Source organism: Rana temporaria, chromosome 4 (assembly GCF_905171775.1).
Source record: "Rana temporaria chromosome 4, aRanTem1.1, whole genome shotgun sequence".
In the NCBI taxonomy this organism is placed as follows: Eukaryota; Metazoa; Chordata; class Amphibia; order Anura; family Ranidae; genus Rana; species Rana temporaria.
The window spans coordinates 462,510,917-462,538,416 of record NC_053492.1 but is presented as its reverse complement, the minus strand read 5'-3'; the positions used below and the strand labels follow the sequence as shown (position 1 = coordinate 462,538,416).

The 27,500-nt window shown below is 43.3% G+C and overlaps 1 protein-coding gene across 3 annotated transcripts in view; it reads left to right on the top strand.

Annotated features, from left to right (window-relative positions):
- The window catches only part of GPCPD1 (glycerophosphocholine phosphodiesterase 1), a 131,156-nt gene that overhangs the window by 93,470 nt on the left and 10,186 nt on the right, over positions 1–27,500 (top strand). For 2 of the 3 annotated variants that reach the window (XM_040351683.1, XM_040351681.1), the window contains exons 12-19: positions 1,130–1,222; positions 3,149–3,226; positions 5,652–5,691; positions 9,472–9,530; positions 14,082–14,147; positions 15,278–15,414; positions 19,842–19,977; positions 22,201–22,361. In XM_040351683.1, coding sequence (XP_040207617.1) covers positions 1,130–1,222; positions 3,149–3,226; positions 5,652–5,691; positions 9,472–9,530; positions 14,082–14,147; positions 15,278–15,414; positions 19,842–19,977; positions 22,201–22,361 — 770 coding nt within the window. Of the gene's footprint in view, positions 1–1,129; positions 1,223–3,148; positions 3,227–5,651; positions 5,692–9,471; positions 9,531–14,081; positions 14,148–15,277; positions 15,415–19,841; positions 19,978–22,200; positions 22,362–25,054; positions 25,082–27,500 lie in introns of all 3 variants that reach the window. The other variant, XM_040351682.1, reaches the window with a different exon arrangement.

Sequence of the window (27,500 nt, the reverse complement as noted above, 5' to 3'; positions counted from 1 at the left end):
TTTTATAGCACTGATCGCTGTGTAAATGACAATGGTCCTAAAATAGTGTCTGATATGTCCGCCATAATGTTGCCGTCCCGATTAAAAATCACTGATTGCCACCATTACTAGTAAAAAATAAATAAAATTCATAAATCTATCCCCTATTTTTTTAGACAATATAACTTTTGTGCAAACCAATATACGCTTATTGCGATAATTTTTTTGCCAAAAATATGTAGAACAATACGTATCGGCCTAAACTTAGGAAAAAAATTGTTTATTAAAACAAAAATTTAGATATTTATTATAGCAAAAAGTAAGATAGTGTGTGTGTGTGTGTGTGTGTGTGTGTGTGTGTGTGTGTGTGTGTGTGTGTGTGTTTTTTTATTTTTCAAAATGTACGCTTTCTTTTGTTTTTATAGCGCAAAAAAATAAAAAACAGAGGTGATCAAATACCACCAAAAGAAATTTCTATTTGTGGGGGGAAAAAAGGACGTCAATTTTGTTTGGGTATAGCGTTGCACGACCGCGCAATTGTCAGTTAAAGCAACGCAGTGCAGTATCGCAAAAAATTGCCTGGTCATTGAGCAGCCAAATCTTCCGGGGCTGAAGTGGTTAAAGTACCATTCAGCTTCAATTTTGTAAATGTTGAACACAGATCCTAACGGGAGTGCTGATTGCCACTTTAAACCAGCTGCTAGCAGCTTCAGCATTTCTTGAAGCTTGTTGAAAGCCTGCTAATAAACAACCTGCTTAAAGTGACAATAAACACTCCCATTAGGATATGTGTTCAACATTTTCAAACGTGAGCTAAATGATATTTTAATAAATGTTTCAACAATGCTTGCTTAAACGGGCCTAAAGGAGTAGGCTTCTTGATTTTTATCTCTGGAATGTATGCCTTTTATTTTATTTATTTATTTATTTATATATTTTTTTTTTTGGCTGGATTTGTTAGCTGCGGCTTGGCAGTTAATAAAATAATCTGGCTGCAATTTGCAAAATTAGCAAAAGAGAGTTGATTATTTGGTTTAATATATTCAGATACTCTATAAAAAAAAAATATGATCATCAACGTGTGAATGTATTAAAATACATTTTTAATGAATGTGCCTAAATTTTTTTTTTTTTTTTTTTTTTTTTTTAGGGTGCAGCTTTTGTTGAATTTGATGTTCATCTGTCGAAAGACCACATCCCAGTGATATATCATGACCTCACATGCTGTATATCTATGAAAAAGGTAATGATCATCTTTAACTGTACTCTTTGGGGGTGGGGGGGGTGCGCTTTACATTCTTCTCACTGGAAACTTTTTTTATCTTCAATTACAAAAAGTACAGCTTTTTGTTTTTCCTGGTTGCTTTAAAGAGGAACTTCACAACCCCCACCCCCCTGCTTACCTGATGTCATTGGGAGGTTGCTGGCTCTTCCGGGGTTCAGACCCTCCTGAAATCATCGTGAGGTTGCTGGCTCTTCCGGGGTTCAGACACTCCTGAAATTATCGGGAGGTTGCTGGCTCTTCCGGGGTTCAGACACTCCTGAAATCATCGGGAGGTTGCTGGCTCTTCCGGGGTTCAGACCCTCTTGAAATCATTGGGAGGTTGATGGCTCTTCCGGGGTTCAGACCCTCCTGAAATCATTGGGAGGTTGCTGGCCCTTCCGGGGTTCAGACCCTCCTGAAATCATTGGGAGGTTGCTGGCCCTTCCGGGGTTCAGACCCTCCTGAAATCATTGGGAGGTTGCTGGCCCTTTCCGGGGTTCAGACCCTCCTGATATCATCGTGAGGTTGCTGGCCCTTCCGGGGTTCAGACCCTCCTGAAATCATTGGAAGGTTGCTGGCTCTTCCGCGTTCAGACCCTCCTGAAATCATCATGAGGTTGCTGGCTCTTCCACGTTCAGACCCTCCTGAAATCATTGTGAGGTTGCTGGCTCTTCCGGGGTTCAGACCCTCCTGAAATCATCGTGAGGTTGCTGGCTCTTCCGGGGTTCAGACCCTCCTGAAATCATCGTGAGGTTGCTGGCTCTTCCGGGGTTCAGACCCTCCTGAAATCATTGGGAGGTTGCTGGCCCTTCCGGGCTTCAGACCCTCCTGAAATCATTGGGAGGTTGCTGGCCCTTCCGGGCTTCAGACCCTCCTGAAATCATTGGGAGGTTGCTGGCCCTTCCGGGCTTCAGACCCTCCTGAAATCATTGGGAGGTTGCTGGCTCTTCCGCGTTCAGACCCTCCTGAAATCATTGGGAGGTTGCTGGCTCTTCCGCGTTCAGACCCTCCTGAAATCATTGGGCGGTTGCTGGCTCTTCCGCGTTCAGACCCTCCTGAAATCATTGGGAGGTTGCTGGCTCTTCCGCGTTCAGACCCTCCTGAAATCATTGGGAGGTTGCTGGCTCTTCCGCGTTCAGACCCTCCTGAAATCATTGTGAGGTTGCTGGCTCCTCCGGGGTTCAGACTCTCCTGAAATCATTGTGAGGTTGCTGGCTCTTCCGGGTTCAGACCCTCCTGAAATCATTGTGAGGTTGCTGGCTCTTCCGGGTTCAGACCCTCCTGAAATCATCGGGAGGTTGCTGGCTCTTCCGGGTTCAGACCCTCCTGAAATCATCGTGAGGTTGCTGGCTCTTCCGGGGTTCAGGTTGCTGGCTCTTCCCGGGTTCAGACCCTCCTGAAATCATCAGGAGGTTGCTGGCTCTTCCGGTGTTCAGACCCTCCTGAAATCATCAGGAGGTTGCTGGCTCTTCCGGGCTCCGATGCAGCCTAATCTTCTAGGCTTGCCCCCCTCCTCAAGTGGATGCAATGACTGTAGTGCTCCTGGTGCCTCCTGGGATATGCACGTCACGTATCCCAGAAGGCACAGGAAACGTTGACATAATTTTCCTAGGTGAGGGAGGATGAAAGTGGGGGTGGCGGGTGTCAATTCAAAAACTAATAAGTAACCTCAATAAAAAAACAAAAAAGGATGGATATTTTGTGTAGACAAGTAGGGAAATAATGGAGAGGAGGCAACGTATTTTGTTAGCTGAAGATCCGCTTTAAATTTTGGCTCATCCATGGCAATGTACTGACCTTGGTGTAAATCTGGAGTTAAACAATGCTACTGAATTACACAAACAGAAACTTTTACTTTTATGTCGGATTAGCTTTTAATGAAACCTGTGAACCTGTTTCTTGCAGAAAGCTAATGCTACATCTCTGGAGCTGTTTGAGATACCTGTGAAAGAGCTCACCTACGACCAACTTCAACTCCTAAATGTAAGTAACTTTTTTGTTTTGTTCCTTTATTAGCAAAACTGGGAAGGACTTATCCACAAAAGAGAGTACACCAACACTTCTATTAACCAGTTAAATTAACCACTTGGTGTCCACACTATAGCCAAAAGACGGCTACAACCCAGGCTTACAATGCTTGGAGGGCATCCATGTACGGCATGCTCTGTGTTCACCAAGTCCTTGGGACTCGGCTGATCACAGATCGGGTAAAGGGCCAATCACAGGGGGCCCTTTACCATGTGATCAGTTGTCAGTCAATGACAGCTGATCATGAAGTTAACAGAAGGTGGCTATCTGCTTTTTTTGTTTTCCTCACTCTGTCAGCGTGAGGAAAAGAAGAAAGCGGTTAATTGGCTTCTGTTAGAGCAGTGTTTCTCAATTCCAGTCCTCAGGCCCCCCCAAACAGGTCAGGTTTTCAGGATTTCCCTCCGATGAAAAGGCTGTGGTGATTACTATGGCAGTGAAACTGATCAAATCACCTGTGCAAAATAATGGAAATCCTGAAAACCTGACCTGTTGGGGGAGCCTGAGGACTGGAATTGAGAAACACTGCGTTAGAGGGATATCGGTCCTCTTGGTGCCCACCAGTGCTGCTACTCAGTGCCACCTATTGGTGTCACTTATCGGTGCCGCCTCATCAGCGAATGAGAAAAGTTACCTGTTTGCAAAATTTTATAACAAAATATGAAAACATTGTTTAGAAAAAAATAAAAACCCAGTGGTGATTACATACCGTTAAAAGAAAGCTCTATTTGTGTGAAAAAAATTCTAAAAAATTCATATGGGTACGGTGTTGTATGACCGCGCAATTGTCATTCAAAATGTGACGCCGCTGAAAATTTGGCCTGGGCAGGAAAATGGTGTAAATGCCCAGTGGGCAAGTAATTCCACTCACCTGTGCATCTGCCCCTGCCGACATGTCAGATTTTGACTCGCGACTGCAGCTGCGTCTGCATCCACTTCTATGGGCTGCCTGCACACAGCTCCGAGGTGGATTCGCATGCAGCAGACAGCGGCTCAGATTGGAGAACAGGTTTGATCACCCGTCTGAATGAGCCCTAAAAATCACAGAAGGCTAAACTCGAGCAACTAAAATTTTATTTTAAATGTGTTCTTTAGCGGGTGTATTAAATTAAAATTTATGAGGTCCTGTCAGTAAAATTTTCTTCCAGCAGAGGTCTGAATCTTATGTTTGTGCTACGAGTCCAATCCTTCACATCACACAGCATCCCCTTTCCTCTTGGGCTAGGTTCACATCTCTGTGGCTGGGGAACATGTGTGAAATAACATGCACTCTCAAACCACAAAGAAATGCGCTGCTCGTTAGCTGATGCGTGGGAGTGCCATTAATTCTTAATGCCAACCACACACACACAAACACTACGGTACATTTTAGCGCACACCAAGCTGGCCCAGATGAACTTGTTTCTTTGCTAAGGGATGTGCCTGCTGCTGCCACCGCTGTATGAAGCATGTTCTGCAACATCTTGGGGAAAACTCCTGCCTGCTGCCAGAACAAAAGAGTCAGACTGAGCACTTCTCACCTATTCACAAAAGCCTTGTATTTTCCTCTGGCTGAGGTGGAGAGGGTGGAATCGCTGCGATACCGAATCACGGGGACGCCCTTGCGATCCCCGTCACTTCCAATGGAACCACCAATCGCGGAAGTTGTGGAACTTTTTTTGGGCAATGGGCTTTCTGCTGTTCTATTTCCGCGACTTTACCGCAATTTGTCGAGCGACCATGGTGGCAAAATTGCACTGCGATCGGAGTGCCATTGGAAGTGACGGGGATCACAACGGCGTCCCACAAATTGCTGTGATTGGGGATTGCTGGCAGAATCGCGTAGACTCCGCCTGCGATCCGGGGTGCCTAAATGTGAATGGAGCCTTGGTAAAGGAATAGTTTCTGCAGTGCAAGTTTTGACACGTTGAACAACATGGTTCAGAGCATGAAATATAATTTGGTGTCTAATAAGGCTGCTTTCACGTTGGGGCAGTGGGTCCATTAGTGGTAAAGCGCTTTTAGTTATAGCGGCACTTTACAGTCGTTTTAGTGGCGCTTTTCGCCCACTAGCGGGGTTAAGAAAGGGTTAAAACTGCCCGTGTTGCGGCTCTTCATTCCAATGGGCAGGGGCAGTGTAGGGGCACTGTATACAGCGTTCCTACACTGGCCGAAAGAGGCTGCTTGCAGGTCTTTTTTTTTTTTTTTTTTTTCATGCCGCAAGTGCACCGCCCCAGTGTGAAAGCCTGAGGCGCTTTTTGGCACTAAAATGCCTGAAAACGGCCTCAGTGTGAAAGAGGTCTGCAGCAACAGGCATAAAATGAAATATTAACGTATATGTAGATGAAACCTTCATAATATAGTATCTTTACAATGCATGTGCTGCTATTTTATTTCTTTTCAGCTGGCACATGTGACTGCACTTAAATCACAGTATCTTCATGGTATGTAACAATGTGCCTGCAAATTCTTGTGTTTTGAGGAAATTTCTGTTTGCTTGTTCTTTCACCTTGATCATTAATCAGTTGTGTTCATTGCATTAATAGATAGATTATGAACCAATATATATGTTCCATCAACCTGCACACCACACTACTTCACTCCCAACAGCTCTGCATGGCTCCAAAGTACATCAAGATCTGCAAGAACACAGTTGGCCCTGGTTCACACCAGTGCGACTTGACAATTCAAAATCGCATAAGTCGCACCCCATTTGCAGCAATGGAACTGTTCAAATTGCCATGACTCAATTTGCAGCGACGTTGAAAAAGGTTCCTGTGGAATTTGTATGCGATTTTTTGATTTGTAAATGACGTTGCACAGATGTCAGCAAGTCGCACATGAAATCACACTGATCCGACGGCATTTGCTTAAGTAGCAAGATTTCAAAGCCGCACTGGTGTGAGCCAGGGCTAATTATAAAGGAACAATGCAGTGTAATAAGTTCTCTCTAGCTTTTCAAAGGGTAACTTTACCTTTTTGGAAACATTTTGTATTTAGAATGTAACATGTTCCAGCTCCTGCTGCCTCTCCCAGTGAATTGCCCCTCAGTGAAACGGGCTGAAAGCTACAGGACTTGTCTGTAGAATCCTGAGATTGCACCATGGGTTCAATGCTTTACAGGCCCTTGCATGAAAAAATAATAAAGATTTTTTCTTTTTTCCTGCAAAAATATGTGCATTTTTTATTTATTTTTTTCTTCTAATGAGATAAACTTATCCTTTTAAATTCCTTATTTGATGGAAATTTGCAGTATGGTAAACACCCCACCTCTGGACTTTTACCTCACTATACCTGGTAAAGCTGACCAGCAGGTTACAATCGGACCATACAATCTCTGGATTATCTGATATACCAAATCTATGTAACGAGGACAAATCTATGTAAATCTGTTCAACTTGTATCTATGCACTTTTTCACAACTGTTGGTAGATCTTAAGGAGATTGCATGATCTACGGTCATTTTTAAAGGAAAAGTTCACCTTAAAGAAAATAATAATAATAATTAATAATATTAATAATAATGCACTTTTTTTGCACAATGTAAGTTGCATAATATTCATTCTCATTTGAAAATAAATTACTGACTAAAATCAATCTGTGACCTGGTATTGATATACAGTACATGTAATGAGAGAAATCCTAGGTAGTTTAACCACTTAAGGACCGGACCAATATGCTGCTAAATCCTCTGGATCAACTGTGGGTATGGAGTTGGGTGTATAGGATTGTACTGTGGTTTTTATTTTGTTTGTTTATTTTTTGTGGTTGAACTGGATGGACTTGTGTCTTTTTTCAACCTGACTAACTATGTAAATGACCCAAGGGGTTTTTACAATTCGGCACTGCGTCGCTTTAACAGACAATTGCGCGGTCGTGCGACGTGGCTCCCAAACAAAATTGGTGTCCTTTTTTTCCCACAAATAGAGCTTTCTTTTGGTGGTATTTGATCACCTCTGCGTTTTTTATTTTTTGCGCTATAATCAAAAATAGAGCGACAATTTAAAAAAAAAATGCAATATTTTTTACTTTTTGCTATAATAAATATCCCCCAAAAATATATAAAAAAAAAACGTTTTTTTTTCCTCAGTTTAGGCCGATACGTATTCTTCTACCTATTTTTGGTAAAAAAAATCGCAATAAGCGTTTATCGGTTGGTTTACGCAAAATTGATAGCGTTTACAAAATAGGGGATAGTTTTATTGCATTTTTATAATTTTTTTTTTTTTTTTTTTTACTACTTATGGCGGCGATCAGCGATTTTTTTCGTGACTGCGACATTATGGTGGACACTTCGGACAATTTTGACACATTTTTGGGACCATTGTCATTTTCACACCAAAAAAATCAATTAAATTGCATTATTTGTTGTGAAAATGACAGTTGCAGTTTGGGAGTTAACCAAGTTTCGTTTCACTTAGTGTGTGTTTACAACTGTAGGGGGGTGTGGCTGTAGGTCTGACGTCATCGATTGTGTCTCCCTATAAAAGGGAACACACGATTGATGCAGCCGCCACAGTGAAGAACGGGGAAGCCGTGTTTACACACGGCTCTCCCCGTTCTTCAGCTCCGCGGACCGATCGCCGCACACCAGCGGCGATCGGGTCCGCGGGACCCGCGGTCCCGTTCACGGAGCTTCCGACCGGGTCGCGGGAGCGCGCCCGCGACCCACGGCTGGGTACTAGTACAGGACGTACCTGTACGTGGATGTGCCCAGCCGTGCCATTCTGCCGACGTATATGTGCAGGAGGCGGTCCTTAAGTGGTTAAAGGATAAGTTCACCTTTTGACAAAAAAAAAATTGTTTTTGTTTTTGGAAGCCTGTAAAGCATTGCACCCACGATCAGCAGATCACTGGTGCCATGCAGGTCCCCTGCAGACATGTTTGTGTATCGGTGTAGCAAACATCTACTGTATGTGAAATGGTGCGACGTCAGGTAGTCTGTCACTCAGAGGATAGTTGCTATGACCTTGCTGCCCTCCAGGGTAGGGGATATCCTAGTAGTCGCAGAACAAGAAATAAAAGGAGGGAGCACCAATTTTGTGCATTATCCCCAGCAAATGTATTAATAAAACCAGAATAAACTGCTACTCACAAACGTATGGAGAGGCGGCGCTTATCATAGCAACCTGTTCATGTACTGAGGCTGTACGAGTGACCTGTTCATATAAAGGTTATATGAACAGGTCACTCCTATAGCCACAGTACACCAGTGATGTGCATGGCGCTAGATCGTCACATAGGCTCTGAAGAAGAAGCTATGACTTTGAAACGCTTCGGTCAGCAGCAGTCCTGATGTCTTTTTCTTTAGCAATCTGGAGACTTTTGGTCCTGGACTGATCACCACAATCAGACAACTACGATAAGCGCCTAATCTCCATATGTTGGTAGTATTTTATTCTGGTTTATATTAAAATGTTTGGGATAATGCACAAGGCTGGTGCGCCCTCCATTTTGTTCTTGTAGTGTATCGGTGTGCCGTAAATCCCGCACAGGCAAGCAGATACACTGACGGGAAGAATCGATTAACTACCATGGCACACCACAACGCCATGATAGTTCATTGAGGACTACAAGCCGATAGCTGCAAAGGATGTCAGGAGTTGTCGTTTATTTACACAGAGTGTCCGTGTGGGTGTGGCCGCTCTGATTTCAAAATCTGACAGCTAGTACAGGGAACTTCTCCCCATACTGCTGTCATATTGGGGGGGGGGGGGAGAGAGAATCGGGCAGCGGCTGCAGTATTGGGAACAGTATTGTGTAAAAAAAAGGGGTGGAACATCTTCCCAAAAGTGAACTTATCCTTTAAGACCAAAACTGCATAAGACGAGCAGTATGCAGTCAGGTCAAAAATGTCTTCTAGTGAGGAAAAAAAAAATGATGAATAAATGTGGGATGACCTCCTGCTAGGAATGCCTGTTGTCTGGTGATTTATAGTGGCCTCGCTAAATTTACTGAGCTAGAGCAATCGTGAAGCAAGTAAAAACCACAAGTAATGTTAGCACATTTGTATACTTATACATAACTATTTGTTCCAGGTCAGCAACACACAAAAAGATTTGTTAGAAAAACCTTTGAGACCCATTTGTTGACTGACTTTTTTTTTTTTTTTGCACTTCTTATTTAAACTCCTCTCCTTAAACTCATCCAAATCCCAACATCTGTGTTTTTCCTATTTGACTGCAAATAAATGATCACTGCTATTTCTCGAACGTTTTTTTTAGATTCTTTAGATGAAGAATGCTCTGTATCGGACAGCCAGCCTTTTCCTTCCCTTCAAACGGTAAAGCAAAGTCTTCCAAACGTCATTAATTATATATCGGCCTGTGGGCTGTTGTGAACTCACAATGTTCTTTGCGGTAGAAAAAATGTTGTTCTGTAATCTCAGCTTCAGAATACTTTATTCATCCCAAAGGAAAATTATTAAGGTACAGTCATATTCAACAAAGACAACACAAGATCACAATAATGAACGGAACAAGACAAAATGACACAATAAAATTACCAATAACAGTACCAAATAAAACTAAATTAAAACTATACTAATAAACCATCCATACCATTAGAATACAACATTAAATAAATAAGAGATTGAAAAAATAACAAAAAAATCTAACTACCAAAATACAAATACAGTGGAACCTTGGATTACGAGCATAATCCGGTCCAGGCGAATGCTCGTAATGCAAAGTACTTGCATATCAAAGCCAGTTTCCCCATAAAAGTCAATAAAAACTAAAATAATTTGTTCCGCATTGACTTCTATGCAATACTGCATGTGGACAGAGGTGAGCGCCGGAGAGCCTTGAAAATACTCGGGGACAGCTCGGCTGAACTTGGAAAGACTCGGTAACGGAGTGTTTCCGAGTATTTCTGGACGGCTCCGGCGCCCCCCACACCTCTGGTCAAATGCGGTACTGCACACTGCAGAGGCTTGAATCCTGCTTGTTTTGCGAGACCACACTCGCAAACCGAGTCGGGATTTAAAAAATAAAATAAAAGAAATGCTCGTATTGCGAAAAGCTTGTGTTATTCGCAGTCCGAGGTTCCACTGTAGTACACCTTCTCTAGCATCTACTAAGACTCGTCATACTTGAAAAGGTAGAGATCACAAAACCTCTAGGGAAAGGTTGTAAAATGTAACCTCTCTTAGACCCCTTTCACACTGAAGTGTTTTTACAGCGTTTTAGCGTTAAAAATAGCTCTATTAAAACGCTCATAAAAGCAAGCAGCATCTTTGGAGCAGCTTTTGGGCGCTGAAAAAAAAATGCTCCAAAAACGCCCCTCTCCATTGAAATGAATTGAAAGCGCTGTAAAAACGCCTTACCCTTTCGGACTGAGGCACTGCAAAAACGCCCTAAAACGTTAGGGTCTTAGCGGTGCTTTACCAGCGTTTTTTCGGGCACTGGCAGTGTGAAAGGGCTCTGAAAGCACTCTGCCTTTCACATTGGGATTGCAGATGAGGCTTCTTTCAGGCGCTTTACAGGCTTTTTTTTTTTTTTAACGCCAAAGCACCTGAAAAACGCCCCAGTGTGAAAGGGGCCTAAAGGGAGATCTTGGCATGTAACCTCTCTAAAGCCCGATACACACTAATGGTTAAAAAAATAAAAATAAAAAATTGATAACTCTGGTCAGAGCCTTTGTACTAACGATCCAATGTTAGTACATTGATATCCCCGCTAAGTTGTTGTGTTCTAACGGGGGGACACCCCCACCCCGCCAGAACATGCCATTCAGCGCTCTTAGCCATCGGCCTAGAGCACTGATCGGGAGTCAGTCGGCTGCTGGTTTTCCAGCATGCTCATCCTAAAGAAGCCAGCCAAACAGCCGGCTTCTGTAGGACCAACTGACATGGACACGAGCCGAATGTTGGACGGTTTTTATTGAACTGGCCGATGTCTCCCGATATCCAACCCGTATGTACTAGGCATAAGCCTTGATTTATACCTGAGGGTTTTGTAGCTTGAAGCTCAATGCTCCAAAACTCTCAACACCCTGAACCCTGCACTTCTGTGCCAGTTGACATATGAGCCAAACTGATGTCACTTGGCTCAATAAGAATTTTTTTTTAAAGCTTCAAAATCTTGAGGCAAAGCTGCTGATTTCAGGCAAGTGATGGCTGCACATCCACTTGCCGACCAGTCATGTACCTGGTACTTCATTGGTCTTCAAGTGATTATACTGGGATTATGCCTGCAGCTGCAACCGTGTAACAAAATAAATTAATAATAAAAAAAGAAAAAGTGCACCCGCCCCGTTCGTGCACAAAGACAAACACACGCAAACAGCGATCATCCCACGCATGTTATCGCCGTGAATGGCAGATCATTCTGGCACAGGCGCATGCAATTTTAAAGCCCGCCATGTTTGGTATCGCTTTATTCTGTGTAACTTTATCTTTTATATTTTACCCAAAAATTCGGTAATGTGTTGTGTTTGTTTGCATTAAAATTTTTAAAAAAAAATCTTTAAAAAAAATTGTGTTTTGAAAAACCACTGCACAAATACCATGTCACATAAAAATTTGCATAAACCACCAATTTATTCTCTAGGGCCTCCTGCTTTCAATAATAAAATCGAAATTATAATATATTAATATTGATATAGATATAATTTGGGGGTTATAAGTAATCTAGCAAATAAAACCTGATTGTTGCATGTGAACAAAATGTGTCAGAATAAGACAGGTCTTCAAGTGGATATACCGTATATACTCGAGTATAAGCCAAGTTTTTTCAGCCCTTTTTTATTTTTTTAGGGCTGAAAACAGCCCCCTCGGCTTATACTCGAGTCAGTATACTTTAAGGACTGTGGGCATCCATTTTTTAAAAGTTGCGGCTTCCTCCTGGTCCTGTTTTGTTCCCTGAGAGGCGTTTGACACCGTTTTCCGCTACCGCCTATTGCGGAGGTCCTCTCATCCTCTGACTTTCCCAGCAGACACTGTGTTCAGTGTTCCACCTATCACGGACGTCCTCTTGTCCGAGGATGAAAGAAGGTCTGTGATTGGCGGAACACTGAACAGTTCTGCTGGGAAACTGAGTCCGAGGATGAGAGGACCTCCGTGATAGGGAACACAGTGTCAAACGCCTATCACGGAACGGGACCAGTAGGAAGCCATGACTTTTGAAAAATGGATGCCCACAGCCTGTCAAGAATACAAGCACAGTGAGGCTGCAATGGGCACAGTAAGGCGTGCAAATAGGCATTGTTGACCCTCTTTTCCTCTTACAGTAGCTGCTGCATTTCCTACCCTAGGCTTATACTGGTATTTCAAAGCTGGGCACCCCTTCCATAGACTCCCATGTTAAAACTCAAGTCGAGGCATGGGCACAGTGAGGCATGGGCACAGTGAGGCATGGGCATGGACACCCTAGGCCAGTGATAGCGAATCTTGGCACCCCAGATGTTTTGGGACTACATTTCCCATAATGATCATGCACTCTGCAGTGTACTGGAGCATCATGGGAAATGTAGTTTCAAAACATCTGGGGTGCCAAGGTTCACCATCACTGCCCTAGGCTTATGCCCCGTACACACCATCACTTTATGTGATGAAAAAAAACGACGTTTTTAAAAACGTCACTTTAATTGACCGTGTGTGGGGGAAAACGTAGTTTTATGTCTTGTAAAAAATGACCAAAAAAAATTGAAGCATGCTTCAATTTTATGTGTCGTTTTTCAAAACGTCGTTTTTTACTTCACAGAAATTGACCGTGGGTAGCAAAAAACGTTGTTTAAAAAGACGTTTTTACACCCGCGCATGCCCAGAAGCTAGTTATGAAGCGAGCTTCAATGGAAAAACGTGGTGGAACGTAACCTCGCTTTGCTAGAACATTGTGAGAAAAACGATGGTGTGTAGGCAACTTCGTCTTTGAAATTTGAAGTTTCAAAAAGGTAATTTTTTACTTCACAGAAAATGTCGTTTTTTTTCATCACATAAAGTGATGGTGTGTATGCGGCATAATACTCGAGTCAATACGTTTTCCCAGTTTTTTGTGGTAAAATTAGGGCCTCGGCTTATACTCGGGTCGGCTTATACTCGGGTCGGCTTATACTCAAGTATATACGGTAATAACGGAGTGTGGTTGAGGTGGAGCAATATTGAAGATGTTCTGTTTTGCATCACGATAGTTCACTTGGTTAACAGCTACAGTAAAACCTTGGACTGCGAGTATAATTTGTTCCAGAAACATGCTTGTAATCAAAAGCACTTGTATTTCAAAGCAAATTCCCCCATAAGAAATAATGGAAACTCAAATGATTCGGTCCACAACCATTTATTCATAAGTCCTTCATTTTATAGTCCATATAAAAAGATTATAGTAATGTGACCAGGTTGTGTAACCATAAAATGTCCATCCACAAATGGAAGCCTCCACAAGGGGATTAGAAGCAAAAATCCAACAAGAGCTCCAGAGTATAAAAGAGAAGAGAGGCGTCTCTAAGTGTAGCATTATGTTGCACCTTCATTAAATGTAACCATATTGCTACACTTAGAGGCGACTCCCTTCTCTTTTATACTCCGTTGTGACATGGTGCTACTCTTATATCAAGACATCGCTTGTATAAAAGTCAAAATGTATTAAAAAAATTTAGCTTGTCTTGCAAAACGCTCTCAAACCAAGGTTTTACTGTATACGTTTTAGGGCACTATTAGGAAGGTAGCTCAGAAACGTTTTAATTCCCTTTTGCAGTTTTGTTTTTCTCAGAATGAATAACTGTTCTTTTAGAGTCGGAATGTTTTTTCAGACTTGGGGCTTGTAAGAAGTCCTGGATGTATTGGCTTTTTTCTGCTTTCACCGTCTGGCTAACGTACCTTTGCTTCTCTTTAAAGGTGCTGGAATCTGTGCCTGAAGATGTTGGATTCAATATTGAAATCAAATGGATCTTGCAAGAAAAAGTAAGTAAACACTGTAAAGACGGGTTAAAGTGAACATCAAGACAAAAATAAAAACAAAACATTTACAGTACATCTCAGCAATACATTCACATTTGCCAATGTTATAGCCCCTTTAAACCTTTCACTGTCGGGTCCTCGCAGGGCCTGACAGCGGGGGGGTTTCACACACAATCCGGTCGCTGCAGCCACCGGGATTTTGTGTACAATTTACTTGACAGGCAGACTCCTGCCTTTCAGGTGGATGCATTTGGGTGGCTGCTTTCAGAAAGTACAGTAAAACCTTGGTTTGTGAGCATAATTCGTTCCAGAGACATGCTTGTAATCCAAAGCACTTGCATATCAAAGCATTTTTTTTTACAGGGTATAAAAGAGGAGAGGCACCTCTAAGTGTAGCAATGAGTTGCTAAATGTTGTACCTTCATTAAATGTAACCATATTGCTAAACTTTGAGGCTCCTCTCTTCTTTTTTTTTTTTTTAAACTCAGTTGTGACATGACGCTACTCTTATATCAAGACATCGCTTGTATATCAAGGCAAAATTTATTAAAACATTTTGCTTGTCTTGCAAAACGCTCTCAAACCAAGTTACTCTTAAACCAAGGTTTTTACTTTATATACTGTTTAGGGAATTTATGTAACCTTCAGACCTAAAATAATTTGTTTTAAATGTGCGCAGAGAAAAAAAAAATGGCTCTGCAGCGAAGGGGTTGAAGATCCCGCAGTTGCAGTAAAACAGTTTGATTTGCTAAGATGTAATGGGCTCTTTTTTTTCCCGTTGTGCATTTTTCTGGACTGACTGGTATCAGCCCTGCCCGGTTATCTTTTGCTAAATTGCTCAGCCACTCCTACTATCTTAATATTCCAAGGCGTAGCCACTAATTTAAATTCCTAAAACAGGATCTGTAAAGGCGCTAAGTAGAATGTTTAAGATAACACAGGAAGTGTGCAGAGCACGCAAGGGGCGAAGCTCCGGTTTATTTTTCACTTATCAACAGATGTAACAAAATGCTTTCCATGGTAAAGGGCTGTGTTATGCAGATGTACTGTAACTAGTGGTTAGATTTGTATTTATTTTTTTAGGTAAATGCAACATTTACTTTAGAATCTTCTTCTTTTTTCCTGCTTTGCAGAATGGTAAATGGGATGGTAATTTATCCAGCTACTTTGACATGAACATCTTCCTGGATATCATTCTCGCGACTGTCCTGAAAAATGCTGGCAGTCGAAGGATTGTGTTCTCGTGTTTTGATGCAGATATTTGCACAATGTAAGTTGCGTAATATTTCTTCTCATTAGAAGATAAATTGCTCACTATATGTAAAAATACTTCTGTGAACTTCTATTGCAATACACGTAATGAGACATCTTCAGCAGCTTAAGGCCCCTTTCACACTGAGGAATTTTTCAGGCGGTTTAGCGCTAAAAATAGCGCCTAAATACTGCCTGAAAAACTCCTGCCCTGCAGTCTGTGTGAGGGCTTTCACACTGAGGAGATGCGCTGGCGGGACCGCTCCAAAAGTCTTGCCAGCAGCATCTTTGGAGCGGTGTGTTTACCCCTCCTTCTCATTGAAGGCAATGGCAAACTGTGGTAAAATACGCCTCTGCAGAGGCACATTACCAGCGGTATTCGGCCGTTAGCGGGGGTTAATACCGCACCGCTAGCGGCCAAATACCGCTGCAACTCAGACGGTATAGCGCTGCTAAAAATATCGTCACTATACCGCCACCGCACATCCCGCCCCAGTGTGAAAGAAGCCTAAGAATACATCAGAATTTTATACAACGTGTCTCGGACAAACTTTTCTTTGCTGCAAGCAGCACTGCAGTATTTGTCTCTCTTATGTGTTCTGCAACCTCCCTCTCAAGTTCAGATATCTGTGGTTAAGGCGGTATCGGGCTCAGAGAATGGACAGTGATGGTGATGGCACGCTTTTTTACAAGGTTAAATTCAGGGCTTCTCTGGAGATGAGGATATAGGCATCTACAGAGGTGAGAGGGGCAGCCTGAACCAGCTGATAAATGGCAGTATGAAAATTCAAAGGCTTTTTTTTTTGCGAATAATACCCCCCAGTGGTGATTCAATACTACCAAATGAAAGCTCTATCTGTGTCAAACCAATGCTAAATATTTTCATATGGGTACAGTGCTGTATGACTGCGCAATTGTCATTCAAATTGTGATCGTACTGAAAGCTCAAAATTCTTAAAGCCAGTTTAAATGTTTGACATATATCTTTAATAAGTCTTTGGGTAGCAAATCGGCAGTTTCTTTTTCTAGTTGACTGCATTAAGGTATTAGGGATGCCATTACTGGACCAACAAATTTGTTATACTCCCCGGCTGGGTGATGAGAATTCCCTTTTTTATGGCTCACCTATTAAAATAATTCTAAACTGCTTTGAATGCATGAGGAGTTGCCCATTAGAACCCCATTACCATTGTCAATGGCAGGCTCCAAGCTGAAAATTAACGCTTGGTTGGCTGCTGGGGATAAAACGTTTTCTCTTCCCATGTACTTGTACGTAGCAGAACTGATATTTGTATAGCGGCTGCAGAGCTTCAAAAAATATTATGGTTTTAAAAGGTTTTAGTGTTTTTCAAAGAGTCAATACAACTAAAAACGACTTAATCCCCCACGCCGGGGTTAATGAACTGGCTGAAATGTTAATTAAATTATTTAAATGTTCAATCAAATCCATCAGAATGTGAGCAACTTATTTTGAAAATGCCAGCAAAAAAAATAGAATCCTTCTTTTTTTTTTTTTTTTTTTTTTTTTTTTTTTTATAGTAGACTCATCTTGCAAATTATAAAGCAAATTATTTTTCTACTGTCTTCTAAAAATATCCATGGTCATTTACATTTTACTGCAGATATTGGTAATGTGGGTAGCCTCCTCATGGATTTATGCTGGCATTCATGAGCATGAACTGTATTTGGGGATTTTAGTGGGATTGTTAACCACTTGCTTACTGGGCACATAAAACCCCCTTCGTGCCCAGGCGAAATTTCAGCTTCCGGCACTGCGTCGCTATAACTGACATTTGCGCGGTCGTGCGACGTGGCTCCCAAACAAAATTGATGTCCTTTTTCCCCCACAAAAATAGAGCTTTATTTTGGTGGTATTTGATCACCTCTGCGGTTTTAATTTTTTGCGCTATAAACAAAAAAAGAGCGACAATTGAAAAAATTATATATATATATAATGTCCCAATTTAAAAAAAAAAAAAAATTCTCGTTTAAGGCCGATACGTATTTTTCGACGTATTTTTGTAAAAAAAAATCGCAATAAGCGACTGGTTTGCGCAAAAGTTATAGCGCCTACAAAATGGGGAACAGAATTTGATTTTTTTTTATTATTATTTTTTTTTACTAGTAATGGCGGCGATCTGCGTTTTTTTTTTTTTTTTTTTTATTGAGACTGCGATATTGCGGCGGACGTATCGGACACTTTTGACACAAATTTGGGACCATTCACATTTATACAGCGATCAGTGCTATAAAAATGCACTAATTACTGTATAAATGTGACTGGCAGGGAAGGGGTTAACACTAGGGGGTGAGGAAGGGGTTAAATGTGTATCCTGGGTGTGTTCTAACTGTGTGGGGGGAGGGGGGTGACTGGGGGAGGTGACCGATGCTGTGTCCCTATGTACAAGAGACACAGATCGGTCACCTCTCCTCTGACAGCACGTGGAGCTCTGTGTTTACACACAGAGCTCCACGTCCCTGCTGTCAGTTGCCGTGTCACCGACGATCGTGTGTACCCGGCGGACATCGCGGCCGCCAGGTACACGCATCGGCTCTTCGGCGATGCGCCGGCACAGTGTTTACCCGCCGCGCGCCCCCCAGTGGCGCGCGCGGGTAATGCACATAAAAGGCCGTGTAAACACGTCCACTTGGCACTTGAGAGCCGCGCTTTTGTCTATAGCGTGGATCTCAAGTGGTTAAGGCTGGGTTTAAATCTATGCGTCCGGCAATTTCAGCATGGGAGTCCGGTGTGGTTCCGTTCACTGGTTCAGGTGCGATTCGGGTGCACATTTTAACCTGAAATCGCATCTGAACCAGACTGAAAATCGCACAGGACTGCACTGCATTCAATTTGCATTATTTGTGAACGGAGCCTAAATGTTGTACTCTGCCTTATTATTATTTTTACGGAAATCATTTTAATGAAGTGCAATATTTTTACTGATGAATAAAACAATGCAAAAGATCCCTGACGCTCTTTCAAGGTAGTCAGAAAAAAAAAATGCATATATTTTTACCGGTTAAAAAAAGTGCATTTGATATATTATTTTTTTCATATTGCAGCCTTTTAAAAGCATTGCACTCATGATCAGCAGATCACGGGTGCAATGCGTGGATCCTGCGGACACTCGGTAAGCTGTCTGCCCACACTCTGATACTGGCAGGCAGTTACTGAATGGCAGGAAGAATTACAGTAAAACCTTGGTTGGCGAGCATAATTCATTCCAGAAACATGCTTGTAATACAAAGCACTTGTATATCAGAGCATTTTTTTTACAGGGTATAAAAGAGAAGAGAGGCATCTCTAAGTGTAGCAAAGAGTTACTAAATGTTGTACCTTCATTAAATGTAACCATATTGCTACACTTGGAGGCTCCTCTCTTCTTTTTTTTTTTATACTCTGTTGTGACATGACGCTACTCTTGTATCAAGACATCGCTTGTATATCAAGGCAAAATTTATTAAAACATTTTGCTTGTCTTGCAAAACGCTCTCAAACCAAGGTTTTACTGTAGTGGACTATGAGAGCGCTCACCAATGCCCTTGCAGTTCATTGAGAAATACAGGGTGTCGGCCACAATGGCTGACCGTACCAGTCTAATTCATTCACAGGAAACTGTGAAAAAATGTACGCCATCATGCTGTATTCGAATTGTGACAGCAAATTGAGAAGACCCCCTGCCCGCTGTCACAAAGTTGCGAGTGCTGGTAACGGGAAGTGGGTCATTAGGAGCATGTTACCTCCCTAAATATGGGTGTAACGTAACATGCTCCTGAAGGTGAACTAGGCCTTTAAAACGGAATTAAACTCTGGAATATACATCCCCCCCCCCCCCCCCCACGACTTTTCAGAGATGTGATGGCTTTATCCCTCACTCACCACTGTCATCTTCTCCCTAGGTGTCGGGTTTTTGGCCTCTTGATTGGCCAGTGGAGGGGTGACGTCAACCCCTGCATGGGGGCCAGAGCATTCCGAGAATGCACGCTGAGCTGCACATTAGCAGATCAGGGTACATTAAGTAGAGAACTGTGAGTAAGCAGGTAAATGTGTATTATTGCAGGTCTTGTCTGCAATAAAGGGCCACATGCTTGCAGTTTTCCACAAGTTAGGTTCGGTTCTGCTTTTAAAGATAAAGAAACACATCAGCCCAGATCACCAGTTCATTGAGAACTACAAGCCATCTGCCGCGGTGGAAGATGGAACTTGTAGTTCATTTATTCACAGATAGCTGTAAATGAATGAATCTGTGTGGGCTGAGCCCCGTACAGACGCTCTGTTTTTGTGGCAGCAGGTGCAGGGAGAGGATGCGCCGCCTGCTGTCACAATGGGAGGTGCGGGTGGATATGGGTGTAATGTGTTAATAAATGCAAACTTATTCTTTAATATATGCTGGATGTTGTATGTGGTTTTTTATTTTTTTTTATTCTTTATTTTCTCTTTTAAAGGGTCCGTCTCAAACAAAATAAGTATCCCATCCTTTTTCTGACACAAGGGCAGTCCGAAATCTATCCAGAGCTCATGGATTTGAGATCACGATCAACTCCATTTGCAATGAGCTTCGCTCAGTTTGAAAATATTCTGGTAAGTAATTTGGCGTAATTTTACACGACAATAAGAGCAATGAAAGCTTACAGAGGTGAACTCCTGCCTCCTGAACAAGTGCTTTTCCAGGATTCACAGACAACTTACAAGTTCTGGACAGTTAAGCAGAGTCCAGTAAACTGCTAGGGCCAATTTAGAAAGGATTCAATTAGACCCCTTTCACACTGAAAGGATGTTTTTAGGTGCTTTAGCGCTAAAAATGGCACCTGTAAAGCGCCTGAAAAATTCCTCATGTGCAGTCTCATTGTGAAAGCCTGAATGCTTTCACACTGGGTCACTACGCTGGCAGAATGTTAAAAAAAAGTCCTGCAAGCATCATCTTTGGGGTGCTTTAACAGGGGTGTATACACCACTCCTAAAGCGCCCCTGTCTATTTAAGTCAATGGGCAGCGGCGCTTTGTGGGAGCTTTTTTGACCCTTTATTCGGCAGCTAGCGGGGGTTAAAAGCTCTCCACTCGCAACCGCAAAGTGCCTCCAAATAAACAGTAAAGCACAGCTAAAAGTAGTGCAGTTTTGCCGCTAACGCGGAGGCGCTGTCAGTGTGAAAGGGCTCTTAAGCTGCCAGTATATGTTTGGAGTGTGGGAGGAATCTGGAGTACACGGTGGAAACTCATGCAAGCATAAGGAGAATGTGTAAACTCCATGCAGATGGCATTCTGGTTGGGTTCGGAGCAGAGGACACCAGTACTGCATGGCAGAAGTGCTAACCAGGAAGGCCCATCCAGCGAGCACCAAGCAAGTGAGGGGATGTGCACAGCTGGCTCCGCCTCTCAGGCACATGCTCGGAGGCAGAGCCAGCTGTCAGGCAGCTGGATGGATTGTGAGAATATTGTTATCCTTCCAGAGCCTGGAACCATGTCAACTGATGGCGAGCTATAGTACCTATTGGCTGATTCTGGGTCACAGGGGGGAGTAAAAGTAAGTGTGCTCTTGTGACCCACAGGAAAAAAGCTTTGGCTACACTTCTCTTTGGCATTGGTTTAAAAACGTGTAACATGCAAAACCAGTACAGTGCTGCAGGATATATGTGGCTCAGCAGAATATTTGGCCTAGGGTGCCCATGCCTCACTGTGCCCATGCCTCGACTTGCGTTTTAACATGGGAGTCTATGGAAGGGGTGCCAGGCTTTGAAATACCGGTGCTCCCGCGCAGGGGCGGATTGACCATTGGGGCTCTCGGCTTGAGGGCCCCATGCCACTAGGGGGCCCCATCAGGGTTGCCAGGCTCAATAAAACCAGTCTGAAACCGACATGCTTTTGATGTGAAAATTCAGAGATTTTAGCTACCCTGCCTCTGCCCTGCCTCCTGGCGTGGTGGCCATCTGTAAGCCTGGGGGCCCCATAATCTTCTATTGCCCGGGGGCCCCATGGGTTGTCAGTCCGCCCCTGCTCCCCCGTAGGTCCCCCAGACAGCAAACTTTGCACACTTGTAGAGGAGAACTGGGGTTACATGTGGGTTGGTACCAGGTTCCCAAAGTTAACAGAGAAATTACCGTTTAACATGGAAGTCTATGGAAAGGGTGCCCGACTTTGATGGTGCTTCCCGGGCCGTTGGTCCCCCGGACAACAAACTTTGCACACTTGTAGAGGAAGAGTGGTGCTATATGTGTGCCAGGGTCCAGGGGACCTAAGGCCGGCTGGTACCGGGTCCCCAAAGTCCAGGAGATCGGGTGCAAAAAGGTGACTCAAGTATAAGCTGATGGGGGCATTTTCAGCACAAAAAATGTGCTGAAAAACTCGGCTTATATTAGAGTATATACGGCATATATTTTTTTCTCTTAATAGAAGGCTTGTACCTCTAATTTGACAGAATCTCCCAAAGAAGCCTGATATATGGGCGAAACATGTTGGGAACTCTATTCTACAATGCTGTATCCATAAAATGGTATGGATATGTACTTGCCAGTTACCTTTTAAAAAAAAAAAAATTATTTTATTTGCTCTTTAAATAAAAAATTCTTATATCATACTTCATACTACTGTATCTTATTCTGCACCTTAAAAGTCCAAATAAATTCCTTAATTTCTATCTAACCAGGGATGTGGTGCCAATGGCAATTTTGGTTTGCCCGTGGTTATAAAATCTTTTTCCAAAATAATTCAATACCCAATACTGAACAGTTTGTGTCAGGGGTAAGAAGTGCTAAAGTCTAATGCTGTCTTGTTCATGACTGACTGACTTATTTTCTCTGTTTATGAATAGGGAATCAATGTCCACACGGAAGATCTGCTCAAAAATCCACATTATATACGTGAGGCGAAATCAAAAGGCTTGGTTGTGTTCTGCTGGGGCGATGATACCAACGACCCGGATAACCGGAATCTGATGAGAGATTACGGAATCGATGGACTTATCTATGACAGGTACTTTATTGTATAAGAGTACACACATTTTTATATATTAAACCATTGTCTTAAAATAAAGTAGATGAAAAGAGGGGGGGGGGGAAGGCCATGCATTGTACGCAATCTGGTGCATTTGACAAATCTTGACCATATGAAAATTCTAGACGTGGGGCTGCCATTGCCGCATCTCTGAAAAGCGATAGCCTGTGGGGGTCTTTGTCAGCCAGTGACTCACTGCCTGTTTTCACCCTGTAAATGTTGTACCAATGTGCCGCAGCCATGTGTATTGCGTACAGTTGCGTCGTGGTCCCATTTACTTGAATGGGTCACTTTCGTCTATGGTACTATCTGCCAAGCATGACTGGGAGAATCATTTTTTCCAGGGCTGTGAAGCAAAGCATCACAACCACTGTATCTTTACAACCCCCGTGTTGCTGCTTCTGCAACTTAAGGGGGGGGGGGGGGCCATAAAATTGTGGCTCAACTGCCATGAAAAATGTTAGCTGAGTTCTCTGCTAAACGTGGATCTTCTAGAAAATTGCACGTGTCACAGGAAGCTTCAGGACGGTTCGCAAATTGCTGCTTGATCACGTACATGCGCAGTGGGAAGGCTGGTTTTTGGTTTCTCAGGAGGCTACAGCCGACTCCTGTATCCAGAAAATAAATTAAAAAACAATTATTTTTTACGTTCTGCTATAAAACGCATCCAATAAAAAAAAATCTAAAAAATCTAATTTTTTCATCAATTTAGGCCAATATGTATTCCGCTACATATTTTTGGTTGAAAAAAATCCCAATAAGCGTTTATTGATTGGTTTGCACAAAAGTTATCGCGTCTAAAAAAAAAAAAAAAAAACTATGGATATTTTTATGATTTTTTTTTTTTTCTAGTAATATTGGCGATTAGCGACTTATAGCGATATTGCGGCGAACTAATCGTACACTAACTGACACTTTTTTTTTGGGGACCAGTGACATTATTACAGTGATAAAAGTATACTCTGTAACTGTAATATTGACACTGGCAGACAAGGGGTCAACAGAGGCAGACAAGGGGTAAAGGTCTCCCTAGGGAGTGTTTAATAACTATGTGGGGAGAGGTGCTTTTAACTGTGGGAAGACCGAGATCTCTGTCTTCCCTTGTCGCAGATCGGCGACCTGCCTTGTTTACAGAGGCAGATCGGCGGTCTTCCTCTCTCGGGAACTATTGTCGGGCCCCCGGCGGACATCGGGTCTGCTGGACCTGCTGATTGGCTCCCACTATGTCCAATCACAGCGGGAGCAGGCCGCCGTACCTGTACTTGATTTCATGCAGAAAAGCTGCCGCCCCCAAGTATATGTACATGGAGCAGTCGGCAAGTGGTTATTGAACAAGCTGAAGTTAGAAGCCAATTGGTTTCTATGCAAAGCTGCACCAGATTTTTTTTTTTTTTAGTAAATCGATCCCATTAACTTGGAACAAGCATACAGCTAGTGAAGTCTAAACTTCCATTCTGGTACATTGTTCCAGGTCACTGACTTACACCAGAGACTTGGGAAAGAGAACCTGTATAAATGCTGAGATGACCGCTGTGATTGTGGCTACAGCTGATTGATAAATCTGGCACAGTGTAAGCAGTCAATACGTTTCAGATTATGAACAGTAGGAATACATATTAAAGGAATATAAATAGAACACAGCTATGTAGATTGATAGTTGTATATGTTTTTCTTCTCTCTCTATTATTGGAAGTGTAAGTACACCATATTGTCAAAAGTATTGGAACATCTGTCTTTACATACATGATGTTTGACATCTCAGTCTTAGTCCGTAGGGTTCAATATTGAGTTGGCTCCGCCCTTTGCAGCTATAACAGCTTCAACTCTTCTGGGAAGGCCGTCCACAAGGTTTAGGAGTGTGTCTATGGGAATGTTTGACCATTCTTCCAGAAGCGCCTTTGTGAGGTCAGGCACTGGTGTTGGACGAGAAGGCCTGGTTTGCGGTCTCCGCTCTAATTCATCCCAAAGATTTTCTGTCAGGTTGAGGTCAGGACTTGGGTCAGGTCCAAATCATTTAGTGGAGTGGGAATTATGACGTGGGGTTGTTTTTCAGGGGTTGGGTTTGGCCCCTTGGTTCCAGTGATGGGAACTCTTACCAAGACATTCTGGACAATTTCATGCTCCCAACTTTGTGGGAACAGTTTGAGGACGGCCCCTTCCTGTTCCAACATGACTGCGCACCAGTGCACAAAGCAAGGTCCATAAAGACATGGACTAAGGGGGTTTGGGTGGAGGAAATTGACTAACCTCAACCCGATAGAACACCGTTGGGATGAATTATAGCGAAGACTTCAAGCCAGGGCTTCTCATCCAACATCAGGGCCTGACCTCACAAATGTGCTTCTGGAAGAATGGTCAAACATTCCCATAGATACACTCCTAAACCTTGTGGACGACCTTCCCAGAAGAGTTGAAGCTGTTATAGCTGCAAAGGGCAGGCCAACTCAATATTGAACCCTACGGACTAAGACTGGGGTGCCATTAATGTTCGTGTAAAGGCCGGTGTCCCAATACTTTTGACAATATAGTAAACGTAGTCGGTGATCCAGGCAATGTTAATAATTTTGCCAGAAATTGTATTTCACATAACATTGGAGATGGCTATTTTGTTTATATGGCACATTTTCAAGTGTGTTTTTTTTTTTTTTTTTTTTCTCTTTCTATTTTCCCAGAATTTGCTCCTAATGAGCAGCTTATATGTAAGAGAGCAGTGGAGTTCTTGTCATGATCATTGCACTTTAAGTCTGTTTTTTGTTAAAAAGCATGAGCACATTATTTTTATTTCTTAAATACAAGTGTTTGAAATTTAGTTCTGATGAAGCTGAACTCCAGGCAGTGAGCCAAATACAAAGATGGGAACTGCTTACTCTACGTATCCGCTCACCACCGTGATCCTACACCGCCTCTGGAATGTGCACTTCAGTGTTCACAATAAAGGAAGGAGTGAAGGGGTGTGGTGGGATGTGTAGTGAGTTAGTTCACCTTCTTCATTTTCTGCGATAAGGTGAAGTAATCCTTTAGGCCCCTTTCACGCCGAGGTGCTTGTAAACTGCCAGTAAAACGCTGAACGCTTTTGAAGAGCTTTTCATTAATTTTAATGGAGAGGGGCGTTCTTTCACCCCCCTGCCAGTGCATTGCCCCAGTGTGAAAGCATTCATTGATTTTGATGGAAATAGGTTTTCGCAAAATTTTCAGGCGCTTTTTTAAACGTCATAGTGCCTGAAAAGCGCCTTAGTGTGAAAGGGGCTTCAGATTGATATTAGATCCCTTTCACAATGGGGCGCTTTGCAGGCGCTATAACGCCAAAAATAGCACCTGCAAAGCGCCGTGAAAGAGCCCCTGCTGTCTCTCCAGTGTGAAAGCCCCGAGGGTAAAAAAAAGGCCTGCTAGCAGCATCTTTGGAGTGGTGTGTATACCGCTCCTCCACCACTCCTGCCCATTGAAATCAATGGGGCACCGCGGCTATACCGCTGGCAAAGCGCTTCTGCAGAGGTGCTTTGCGGTGGTTTTTAACCCTTTTTCGGCCGCTAGAAAGAGGTAAAACCGCCCCGCTAGCAGCCGAATAGCGACACAAAATTTTCGGTATAACGCCGCTAGAAATAGCAGTGCTTTACCGACGCCCCCGCCGCAGTGTGAAAGGGGCCTTAACCGCTTCCCTGCTGCTGGATGTCATATGATGTCCTGGACTTTCAGGGAAGATATCTGAATGATGGGCGCAGCTACAGGCATCATTCAGATATCATTATTTGCAGCCGGCGATTCTGTGCACCATAAGAATGATCATAGCGGCAGTTCCACCGGTTGATCCTTCTTATAGGGGAGGGGACATCCCCCCACTCCCGGTGCTTCTCCAGACTCTCCCGTGGCATCGGGGGCCCGGAGAACGAATCTGCCGGTGCGAATCTAGATGTAGCGCTCTCTCTCTAGATGTAGCGCTTTCTCTCTAGATGTAGCGCTTTCTCTCTAGATGTAGCGCTTTCTCTCTAGATGTAGCGCTCTCTCTCTAGATGTAGCGCTCTCTCTCTAGATGTAGCGCTCTCTCTCTAGATGTAGCGCTCTCTCTCTAGATGTAGCGCTCTCTCTCTAGATGTAGCGCTCTCTCTCTAGATGTAGCGCTCTCTCTCTAGATGTAGCGCTCTCTCTCTAGATGTAGCGCTCTCTCTCTCCTCTCTAGATGTAGCGCTCTCTCTCTCCTCTCTAGATGTAGCGCTCTCTCTCTCTCTCTCTCTCTCTCTCTCTCTCTCTCTCTCTAGATATAGCGCGCGCTCTCTCTCTCTAGATATAGAGCTCTCTCTCTCTCTCTCTAGATATAGCGCGCGCTCTCTCTCTCTCTGTCTCTCTCGATATAGCGCTCTCTCTCGATATAGCGCTCTCTCTCTCTCTCTCGATATAGCGCGCTCTCTCTCTCTCGATATAGCGCGCTCTCTCTCTCTCGATATAGCGCGCTCTCTCTCTCGATATAGCGCGCTCTCTCTCTCTCTCGATATAGCGCGCTCTCTCTCTCTCTCGATATAGCGCGCTCTCTCTCTCTCTCTCGATATAGCGCTCTCTCTCTCTAGATATAGCGCTCTCTCGCTCTCTAGATATAGCGCTCTCTCTCGCTCTCTAGATATAGCGCTCTCTAGATATAGCGCTCTCTCTCACTCTCTAGATATTAGCGCTCTCTCTCGCTCTCTAGATATAGCGCTCTAGATATAGCGCTCTCTCTCTCGCTCTCTAGATATAGCGCTCTCGCTCTCTAGATATAGCGCTCTCGCTCTCTAGATATAGCGCTCTCGCTCTCTAGATATAGCGCTCTCTAGATATAGCGCTCTCGCTCTCTAGATATAGCGCTCTCGCTCTCTAGATATAGCGCTCTCGCTCTCTCGCTCTCTAGATATAGCGCTCGCTCTCTCGCTCTCTAGATATAGCGCTCGCTCTCTCGCTCTCTAGATATAGCGCTCGCTCTCTAGATATAGCAAATTTTTTATTTGCAGGGGTCAAAAAGGACCCCACGACGATAGATTTCCAGTGACCAGATGGTCCTCAGTCATCTCTATGACCGTCGGAGGCCTGGGCGCGATCACGGGTGTCTGCATGAGATAGGTGATTTTTTATTTTTTTTTATTTTTCCCCGAT